Source organism: Nestor notabilis, unplaced genomic scaffold (assembly GCF_000696875.1).
Source record: "Nestor notabilis isolate BGI_N333 unplaced genomic scaffold, ASM69687v1 scaffold29830, whole genome shotgun sequence".
NCBI classification, from domain to species: Eukaryota; Metazoa; Chordata; class Aves; order Psittaciformes; family Psittacidae; genus Nestor; species Nestor notabilis.
In genome coordinates this window covers 2,642-14,173 of record NW_009911205.1, presented here as the reverse complement: position 1 = coordinate 14,173, position 11,532 = coordinate 2,642, and the positions used below count along the sequence as shown (strand labels likewise).

Below are 11,532 nucleotides of genomic sequence, written 5' to 3'. Positions count from 1 at the left end.
CGGCTCCTGGGGTCACAGCGCTTCGTACCGCTGGGGAAGGCCGCCGAAGGAGAGGCGTGTGTGTGCCGAATTCCCCCAGGCTGGCCCCGCGGTGAGGGTGTGCTGATGGCCTTAGCCTGTGCCCGACGTTTGGGGAGTCTTGATGGCTGCCCTGGCTTCCACTGGGTCATTTCGTGTTGCCATAGTTCCCGGCGCGGTTGGTAATGTGGGGTACTGGGACGCAGGTGTGGATTCACTGTGTATTCACAGGACTCTTGTCCCCTGTTATTAAGTCAGGATTAACTGTTTTCCACTTCCTGTATTAAATTTAAGGAATATGGCCATTTAAGGTCCGAAGGTGATGGATCTGACAGTTTATGGCTCAGGTGCAGAGCTGCTGGGTATTAATTACAATATGTATTTGCTCTGCACGTATGTAAAGGCCTTTTGAGTCTGTAGGGACACCCTGATGAGGACTTACATCACCCACTGTCCCTTAGTACACGGATTTAATGTCTGCCTTACAGGGGAATTGTGCATGGTGGGGCAGGCACCAGGCAGGAGCTTCACTCTGCCTCCCCAGCACGCAGCACAGCTGAGCCAAGGTTTGCAGTGTTTGCAGTGGCAAAGGCCAGTCACGAATGACAGTGTTTTCCTGAAACAGGGAGGGAGCTATGTTTAAGCCAGTGCAGCGGGAAGCCTGAAGGAGCAGTACAAAGTTTGGAAGGTAAATATGGATTCAAAGTAAGTACCAGAGTATTGGTTTATACAATGCAATACAAGGAGAAAGTGTAGTATTTGTTTTCACTGTCAGGGAAGATAGTTGCTGAAAAGGAAAGAACATAGAACCAGTTTGAGTGATGGAATGGGAGTTTGTCCTTGGACTTCATTAGTAAAACAGAAGTGTAAAGGGTGTAGTGGTAAACTACTAGTTATGTGTTGTAGCCCGTTAATGTCATTCTAAAGAATCGCTTGGTTTAAAATTTTGGTTTAATCTACAGCAGGATGTGATCTTTATAACCTGTTATCAGGAATTTTATTGCCACTAGTTTCTTTGCTTTTGTGGAAGCAGTTCTGTTTGTTAATAGCACATGAATGTTAGAGGAACTTAACGGATATAGGGAGACAGAGCTTGTTGACAAGTAAATGAGAACTCGTATGTCTTTGCCTGCAGCAGGTAAAATGAAATCAGTCCCTGTCAAATGACTAGAGTGCAGTTCTTTAAACACTGCTGATAGTCCAGTCATCTTTGCTAGGGCCTTGTGACTCTGGTCTTACAGCAAGGATACTCAGTTGGGAGGAACTGTGAGTGGGGTCTGTGTAGCAGGTCCACAGATGTGCAATCTTGCATGACTACTTAGCATTGAAACCTTTTGTACGAGGTGTGAAGTCTTTTTCTGCTTACAGTAAAGCTGTTAAATAGTAACCTGTTAAACAATTACTTTTCTATGTTTACAATTGCCTTGTCCCATTGTATTTTAAGAGAACCATGTAAAGAGGTTTATGACCTGAGATTTTTGTTCTTTGTTGGCCTCTCATTTTTTTTCCTAGTAGGTATTTTCTGCCACCTTACTTAGCATGATCAGTTAAATAATAGTTCTAGTATTTGGGATATACATTGGGATATATAAGTGGAGTTTGGGATCACCCTGAAATAGGTCTGTTACTGCTGGAAGAAAGATTCACTCCTGCCATGGGCTGCTTGTGCCCACCTCTTTTTCTGCTTACCTTTCTTCTCCCACTGGAGCTATCCACAGCTCATTTTAACCAAATGCAAAATTACTGACAAGTAGTTGTTGTTTTGAAATTAGAGTACAGCTGACATAACTAGCAAGCCAAGGCTGTAAGGGGAGTCCCACCTTTAGTCCCTGTCTTTATGTTCCCGCTGCTTCACATTCATCTTATGTAGCAGTTTTATGGCCACAGAGTAAGTTATTGGACCAGGTTTTTTCTTCAGGGCAGGTGTTCTGATGGATCAGCCACCTGAACCATTGCTCTATGACTATAAGGTCTGATGTAGAGGGAGGCAGGGACCTGCAGCTGGGGGTGGGAGACAGGAAGAGGGTGTAGGGTTGCACTTTCCCTAACCTCTGCAACCTCAGAGAGGAGGTAGGAAACTCCTTTTGGAATGATTATGGGGTCTGCTGATTAACTGCACAACCAGTTATGTGATTCAGGGGCAGGGGGAGGTGATGGAACATGCCAAGCGAGATTAGCAAGTCAGTTCACTTTTAGGGGAGGGAGGTGTCACATTGAACCAGGACACTGGAAAAAACAAAGGTATGGAAAAAAATAAAGTTACGGAAAAAATGTTTCATCGTAAAGGAGCAGACTCTTGGTCTTTTGGTGAGGTACTCTGTTATGTGAAGAGGTGGTAGTTTTCCTCTGTTCTTGGAGGAAACAAGCCTTTGTCGGCAGTGAAGCTTTCAAGTTACTGTCTTTGACACAGCAGATAATGTTTGGTGTTGCAATTTAACTGGGTGAGGAGTAGTTTTGATTTCTGTAGTAAGATGGGGCAATAAAGAGGCTTACACCTTTGCCTGCCCTGTGGCAGCTTCTATAATTCCCAGGTTAAGACAAACCTTTGGTCTTGGCAGGTGTGTTTTCTTCTGATTTAGCTCACCTCCTTATTTATTACTAGGAGAGCTAGTCCTGTGTCCCACCACCTTTCCATCAGGAACATGACAATGGCTGTTGCTAGTGTTAAGCCCACTAACTGGGCTATCGGGAGGATAGGGATTCTGTTGCAGCCCCCGCTGTGTTATTTGGCATCCTGCTGGGGTGGCTCTGCTGTTAGCACATAGTGAGGCCCTGTTTGCATGCATGAGTTGCTGTCACACCTTTTGCCTACAGTGCCTTTTATCATTTTACTCAACAGCTGGTTCAGGCCTGCTGTGAAATAACAGTGCAGCTAATTCCTGTTGCAGTACCTGTAATACCCCTCTGTTGAGGGGCTTTGGCCCAAATTTGAACAAACAGGAGGAATGCTGCCAAATTTTAAACAAGAGTGAACTGATGCTACCATCGTCTCTCTCTTCCCTGCGTGTCACATATGCACCTCTTTCTGGTGCTGGATAGCTGGTGCAGGGAGCTCAGGTGGTGAGAAAACATTTTTGTTTCTTTGGATATTTTTTTTTCTTTTCCAAGTTTTCTGATGATGTGGTGCTTTGTGCAGCACTGATAACTGAGACAGGGAAATTGGGCTGGAAGAGGGAGTGCTGGTTGAGTCTTGCTGGCAGCATTGTTCAGCAGCACCCACTCTCAGGCTGGAGGAGTCTCTGTTCTGGGCTGAAAACACTACAGTCATTTTTGAACAAATTTCAACCTCGTGAATGTTTCTGATGTAGTAAAATAGATCTTTTTAAGGTGGGGAATTGTCTATGTGTAATCTTTCTGGGGCAAAAGCGGAGTGTTTGGATGTCAGCTGGCTTTGGACCATGTTCTAAGTGAATCTTTCCCTTGTGTCCCCACTGCTTTATGCTATGCTGACTTCTCAAAATAGCTTATACATGATAAAATTCAGAAAAGGCTGTTATTTATATTTGCTTAAAATTCTCCATTATATTTTTGATGTCTAGAAGGTTAGTTGTGGTAATTACTTGTTTCTGAAATAGAAAGTTGCTGATTCAAATGTTACGATTGGAAAATACTACAATAACTCAATAAGGATATTTATTAGCATCTGGTATTTGAAGATCAGCAATTAACAAAGGCAGAGTAAAGAATTTGCCACGTTGTGACTGAAGGTATAAGGAAAAAACCTACAGGGAGATCAACTCAGAAGCGTATCTCCTATGTTTGTTAACAGCCTATCATCGCACAGCTTTGGGAGGAGCTTTGTTATGCATTCTGAAGAACAAATAACATTGTCACAAGTGCATAATCGTGTTGCCTAAAATTTGATACAAGCTGTAGAGTAGATGGCTCAGCTTCCTCCTGGGATTCAATTCATCACTTCATTTTCACGAGATCAGTGGTAAGTCTTGAAGTATGGTGGTAATCTTTGTTTTGAACAATGTGAGTTTGTATCAAAAATAGAGCAAGGTAAATATTGTTGCATTGCTCTATTTTTGCTTTCTTGTTGCTTGATATATACAGCAAGAATATACAGACAGTTGTACAATAAATAAATATCACTAGCATTTTAAAGGTGACCTACTTTGTGGGGGAACCCAGACAGACCCTTGCTAGTCAAGTGTGCTAGAGAATAAATCCTTTTGTCTTTCTCTTTCTCTTTGTTAAGATATATATTTGGATGGATAAATTCCAGATACTTATTTTCAGACTCTTAGGTGAGAGGGGTGCTTGAGGTCAGCTTTCTTCTCTGAACCAGAAGTTTATTTTCTCTCCCCAGATTTGATGTGTAATACAGCCTTGTGGAATTACAGTTTTAGTTCTTGCTACTGTAATATTTAAACCAAAACAAAACAACTCTCAAAAATACCAAACCCTCTTTGCTTTAGGAAAACTAATCCTGGAAGTTGGATGGCATTAGTTCTTGTGCTTGCAGAGATAGAAAACTGAGTCAATTGTGTGTGAATAACAAAAATAACAAATGAAAGACCAAGCACTTTCCATTTGAGCAATTTTACCATGCTTTCTCTAGTAGAACAACAGGGACAAAGTCATTTCAGTTTTACCACTTTCAGGATGTTTTCAGTTATGGGGGTGAATAACTCAACTCACAGGATAACTCTTTTTATTTAAAAAAGAGTTATTTATCTATTTGAATATGCCAGAACTATAAAACAAGACACTTGTTATGTAAAAGTGTATAAGGCAGAAAATTATTTAAAGAGGTTAATTGAAAGTTGAGGACAATAGTAGGCTGTGTGATATCAGATCTTTGTATGCATATATGTACTTTCATTTACAAATGTTAGGTTTAAGATCATGGCTAGCAGAGGCCAGTCAATACACTGTGATCTGTCTATTGTTAAAAGCACAGATCTACAAAACACTCTCCTTAAACAACTGAAACATGCTACAGGTGGAGAATAGAATAGATGAGATTGTTATCTTTGTTTAAGGGTGGCAGCGACAGGGATTTGGAGATAACCTTAGTTCAGATGAACTACAGAGAAAGACCCAAGGATGCCAGGGGGGTACCAGGAAAAATTCCCAATCCCACAGCTGGTTAATTATGTTCATGTGCTCCAGCTGACAGTACACACCGGCAGTATCAGTCCCCTGTCAATCTCTAAAAATGGCTGATTTCTTTTGTTATAGAGGAAGGCAAAAGTAAAGCAAAACCCTAAAAGCAGTAAGGAAAGAAAGAAGTAATAACCCACAGAAGCCAAACTGACAATTCACAGAGCCATCATTTATGTCCTAACTGTACCAGAAAACCAGATGAGGCAGTGAAATGTGAAATATGATTATCAGTATGTTTAATGTTGAACTGTCTTATAATAACCCCCAAAGGAAGGTTGTAAACAAGGCAGTTCAGCTCTGTGGGCTCCAGAGCACTGTGATGTTGTCCTGTTTGTACCTGTGTGCTACGAAGCTCCCTCCCAAAGCCAGGTCACAGTAGATATTGTAAAGCAGTGTAACTGCTGGGGTGGTTATTCGGGCTGTTAGGCACCATGTCAAAAAATTGTTTTCCACTATTCCAAGATTACCAGTGACTTGTGTAATGTTTTTATGTGACTTAGTGCTAAAAGTAAATCTGAATAAAATAAGTTTAAAATACTTTATTTTCTATTTTTTCTTTTTTAATATTGTAGGTATAGAGCCTTCATTTTCTCTCTCACTTTCTTGTTGTATGCCAGCTTCCATTTATCAAGGAAACCTATCAGTATAGTTAAGGTAAGCAAGGTTGCGTCCTTGTTCAAACATCCTTCTACTCCTGTCAAACACGGAAGTAGTCACCTTTTTCAGTATTTCCTTTTGTGAAAGGCAGTGTTGAACTTTAACTTGGAATTGTTTAAAAGCTTAAAAACTGATAAAGCTAGTATGCAGCGACAGATAAAATATAGTGAGACAACCTAGGATATTGTGTATGTGTCTTATCTTTGGGTTTAAGACTTGAAACACCTATGCCTGCATTTAATTCATGTGAGTTAATCTAATTATAGACACTTAGTTAGTTTACAGGTTTACATTCACATGTTTGAAAAAAGTTGCTCACAATTCATGAGTTGAATGTGATAAAATTCTACTAACTTTTATGAGATTGTTACAAGTGCTGTTGAGCATCATAGACATACTTGTCTGGACACCTGGGACTCTCTTCCCAGTGAAGCTGGTGACAAAATATTACCCAATTCTAGATATCTTGGTTTAATCTTTGACTTGTATAACTTGCTAAACACAAATCATATCCCGCAGGGCAGTATTGAATAGAACTGACGAGTAATAATGGGCAATAATAATAGCTTGATGTTATGGCAGAATTTCAGAATTCTTCATTATCAGAAACACCAGTTCACTGTAGCATATTGTTTCATGTAATGGTGGCTTCACCCAGAAAAATACTAAACAGTTAATAATGGCTAACGATTTTATTGATTTCAGAGGGTTTGACACAGGTTCATACAAAGCTAGAGGTGTTAAATTTGTTGCTGTATGGGGATTAACAGTCACAAGTGAGTTTTCCATTTTCAAATTTCCTTTCTATATCAGGGAGAGCTGCATAAGCATTGTGCTGCTTCACATGAAGTTGAGCTCAACTCATACAAAGAATATGCTGCCCAGATTCATCCTGTCAAAAAGCCATCTAATATATCTCAGTGTGGTTGGGAGCCATTTGGTAAGGGCTATTTATTTTTGGTTTTGTTTTTTTCCTTCATAATAATGAGCTGATATTCATAATTAGATTATTTGCCTCTTGCTATTTCTTCTTCATGTGTGGAGGGATTCGGGAGATGTGTATGGGAGGGGTGTATTGTTTTCCATGTTCTCATTGATATTTACGAAGAAAGTTAAGGTGACTTATGATGTCTTTACTACTTAATGTCACCTAACTGACATGAAAGTCATGTCATTTCACCTAACTGACATGACATTAACTGACGTGAAAATAACTGACATTATTTTACCTGTTATAGCTGTAATGTTTTGAGTCAGAAAATGGGATTTTCTGTGAAGACGGTGAGGCACTGGAACAGGTTGACCAAAGAAGCTGTGGATGCCCATCCCTGGAAGTGTTCAAGTCCAGGCTGGACAGGGCTTGGAGCAACCTGGTCTAGTGGAAGATGTCCCTGCACGTGGCAGAGTGTTGGAACTAGGTGATCTTTAAGGTCCCTTCCAACCCAAACCATTCTATGATTCTATTATTTGTCTTCAGAATGTCTATTAAGGAAAAAAAGGGTGAAGAATAAAATTACTCATTATAATTTTCTGCTGGTTTAAGTCAAGGTCCAGCAATCATTTCAATAAAATTACTTGGCATTTATCTAAATTGGAACTTTTCAGAGTCTTTATTTGCCAGAAAGAATATTTTTCTCCCCATTTTAATGGAGAAAAATGGGAGACTTGCCGAATATAGCTTACTGAATAGCTTATGAACTTGGCCTTTCACTTAGATAGAAAAAATATTTGCCTACTTACAATTAAATTTGAGTTTAATAGAGGTTTTTAATTTTGAATTTTGAAATTTGAATTTAATAGAGGTTTTGAATTATTCCTTGACACTTTTATCGTTTCCAAGAATATCAGCAAATAGTCCATTCTGTGGATGTGCTGGTCCACTCCATTCTATCTAGCCATCTATTCTAATTGTTCTTTAATTAGCCATTAAAAAAGCCCTCCTGTGTTCAAAGATAATTAAACATCTGAGCTCTGCATTTTCTGTGGGCAAAATTCTGTGTATTAACTGCCTGGTTTGAGGTAATCAATCTACTGAAATTATTTGGTCCCACAGGTTTCCAAATGTGTTTGGATACAGTTAAACTTTGTTGCTGTTTCTTGGATCAAAGGGAGACTGAGTTTTCTTGTCTAAAACACTGGTTAGTTTTCTTAATGGAGACTTCTGAGCTCCAATGTCTTTCTTTTCCCATGAACAAAAATTATTGCAAAGCCACTCCTTTGGGATGGCACTCTAGGCTTGTTCTTTAAACTCTGTTTTTCAGGCAGCATAGCTGGCAAGCTGGGAATAACACTGGAAGAAGGAATGGTTTGATAACTGTGACTTTATTTCCAAAGTCAATGGGAACTGCAGCTCCTTGCAAATACACAAACTGTCTTGGTATGAGCTCAGGTCTCTTGAGACTAGACTTGGTGTTTCCATCTGAGTGGAGTCCTTCCTGCTCCCTCTGTGCTGCCTGCAAGTCCTATTTAGTTGTGATTATGGTCATTTGCTGTACAGACCAGAATGCTGTTTGTTTTTTTGTTAAATAACACGTCTGTGAGTATCTTATGAATAGTTGGAAAATGAAATGCAGAAGGCTTTAACAATTTCAAAAATATATTAACCCAATTCCTTAAAAGCATGTATGATGATGCATTTTTTTAGCCTTTTTGGCTGCTGGGACTTCATTGCAACACATTTTTTCACTTTTAATAAGCCCTTTATAGTTTGGGCTTTCATTTGTCTAAGGACCTGTAAGAAGGTGGCACCTTGCTTATGACTTACATTCTTTTCTTCCAAAATGCTGTTTTGAATAAGATGGAATTAAGAATGGGCCTAGCAGTGTTTCCCTAGTATGTTACAGACAAAAGGGTCAGTGGTAGATGGGTTTGAGGGTGTTTTTGGTTTTTTTTGTTAAATAATATATTTTGCAAAATTCACACTTAGGTCTGAAAGTGCCTTATGAAACTTAAATGTCAGTGCGTGTTCACTAACATATGTAAAAATGGCTGGGAATTTATTGGTACATTTAAACTGATAATTTGATTTGAAAATTATTCTTAGATAAGAACAACTACAAACAGTTACTGGGAGCACTGGATTACTCATTTCTGTGTGCATATGCAGTTGGGATGTATTTAAGGTAAACATCACTTTCTTGGAAACGTGCTTTATCGCTTATTGTTTATTTTTGAGGCTGTACTACTACTGAGATATTGTCCTTTCCTACTGCAAAGTTTCTGGTGAAAAGAGTGAGAACTTGGTTGATGAGGGGAAAGTTCATGTCACCCTGAGTCCCCAGCAGTATCATACCTGTTGGTATATAGAAGGCTTCTTACCTGCACCCATCCTGCCTGCCTGAGTGCAGTGCTAATGCTTTCCAACTTGCCATCTAGCCTGTCTTTCCTTCCTATGGAATATGAAAGTATATATGTCCTCAAACTGTATCAATCTCCAACTTATACCTGTGGATGAAACTGATTGTCCTGGTTTTCTTTATAGTCAATGCACAGAAGCTGAACTGATCTTAAAATGTCCAATATTGGCTGCTGTTTGGAGATGCTTCTTCTTACTGACTAAACCCAGAACTTTCAAAACTAGAATCATGAGCAAGGGAGACAAGTCTCACTTTAAATGGCTGGAGACGTGCCTCACCTTAGGAGTCATTTGGAAAATGACTCTATAAATGATTTCCAATGTACTCTAGCTGAGTATCTCTCTGAAAGATGGTTGTGCAGATGTCAGCACTAGTAAACATGAAATGTTTGTTGGTGGTTTTTTTTTTCCCCGTCAAGTACAAAAAATTGCTTATTTGCTGCTATGAAGAAAACCAGCAGTTACCAGTAAAGTTTCTCCTCAACCAGAATTAAACAACGTAAAATATTCTTTATTTGTGAAGGCCTGGGGGATGATCTCATTTTTAATTACTGCCTTTCTTTTTCTTTCCTTTCACATTCCAAGTGGACTAATAGGAGAACGGCTACCTATCCGGTACTATCTGACAGTCGGGATGCTTGCTAGCGGACTCTTCACTGCAATGTTTGGATTGGGTTATTTCTGTAATATACATAACCTGTGGTTTTACATAATGGCTCAGGTAGGCACAATATTATTTCAGTACTCTTGGGTTTCCATGGTGCTGTCTAGTGTTGTATTGGTTTTCCTTTTTTTCTGTTGTCAGCAGGGATTAGTGGCTGGATGGGAGGATATAAATGCTGAAGTACATTGTCATTGAAGACAGGCAATAGTGATAGGGTCGACAGCCCCAGGTTTTATTTTGGAAAAATGTTTTTTTTAGTGGAAGAAATCTTTGAAAACAAATGAAAGTGTTTCAATCTGTGTCAAGTTAGCAAACAAATCTTTGCAAGCTTAAATATGGGCAAGCTTTAAAACAAAAGTATTCGCTTTTGTCAGTCTGCCAAGACCTGAGTGACGCATCCTGGCTTTTTCTGCAGGAAAATTACATTTATACTGCTAATGACGAACAGTCTCCCACATTGGTGTGGCTGAGAACAGGCAGCTTCTGTAATGAGATTTGTCGTGTGGGATTTTTCAGAGCACTCGTAGATATAATCAAGTGTCACAAGAATATTTACCATTGACGTAAAATGAAATGTAGGTGGGGACCAGGATACGGTTAGCACTTCTGGGTCATTTTGGGCAGTCCTGAACCTTGCACTGCCCCTTTCTTTGTGTCAGTGCAGTAGCACTTTCACCACTGGCATGTTTGCATGGCATTGTGCAACAGGGCAGGGCAGCAATACTAACTTGGGTACTGCAAGCTTTAATAACCATTTCACCAAGTCATCCATTTAAAGATGTCACTGCCCCAGCACTCTTGGCTCATCTGATTTCCAAGACAGGAGCTCTCTCCTTTAGGGTTAAGCTAATAGTCTCTTCCAATGCTGCACCATGTGATGTGGTCACTGAATCCTGGAATACCACGGGTGGTCTCGTACTGCCAGCCTAATTGTTTTTTGTTGGGTAGAGCAAGGTTGTTTCATTGCATGTTCAAATGCTCATTGTACATGTAGATTTAGAGTCACAGTTAGGAAGAAATTCTTTACTATGAGGGTGATGAGACGCTGAAACAAGTTGCTCAGAGAAGTTGTGGCTGCCCCATCCTTGGCAGTGTTCAAAGCCAGGCTGGATGGGGCCTTGAGCAACCTGGTCTAGTGGAAGGTGTCTCTGCCCTTGGCAGGGGATTGGAACTAGATGATCTTTAAGGTGCATTCCAACCCAAACCATTCTATGATTTTATGAATTACCGCACTGCGATCTCTGTCTTAACGTATAATTTTAGATAAGCATTTTAGGAGTTGATATGAGTTGGGGTAATGATCTGTGCAACATGAAGACTGAAATAGTTCTTATTTCAGCCTGAATATAGTAAGTTTCTCATCTCAGTTTATTTACAGGTGTCTGTTAAGCTTAATGTTCAAAGTTACCCAGTCTCCCCAAAAGTTTATTTTTCCTTGCTTTGTTTGATTTCAAATATGCTTTGCTGCATGTTCAAACTGAGATAAATAATATGTTGCTGTTTGAGTGTGGGAATTCATTTCTCTGTTCAGTTCAGTGCAGTGTGATTTTTGGCAAGCATGTGATTGAATTAAAAAATTTGTGTTAAATCACAGATAATTAGAGAGATGTAGGTAGAGGGAAGAGTCTCTCTGAAACTTTGTAACTTGGTTATTTTTGGAAGAGAATATTTTCAAAACCCCCCACTAAATTTCTAAATTCAAAGCATTTGTGTAGGCTTCCTT

At 39.7% G+C, this 11,532-nt stretch overlaps 1 protein-coding gene across 1 annotated transcript in view; it reads left to right on the top strand.

Annotated features, from left to right (window-relative positions):
• Positions 1–3,899: 3,899 nt before the first annotated feature.
• LOC104405063 (glycerol-3-phosphate transporter-like) overlaps positions 3,900–11,532 on the top strand; it is a gene marked incomplete at its 3' end in the record, with an annotated part of 9,022 nt that continues 1,389 nt past the window's right edge. Inside the window, exons 1-5 of the mRNA XM_010013661.1 lie at positions 3,900–3,955; positions 5,706–5,787; positions 6,604–6,730; positions 8,834–8,912; positions 9,731–9,866. Coding sequence (XP_010011963.1) covers positions 3,900–3,955; positions 5,706–5,787; positions 6,604–6,730; positions 8,834–8,912; positions 9,731–9,866 — 480 coding nt within the window. The remainder of the gene's footprint in view (positions 3,956–5,705; positions 5,788–6,603; positions 6,731–8,833; positions 8,913–9,730; positions 9,867–11,532) is intronic.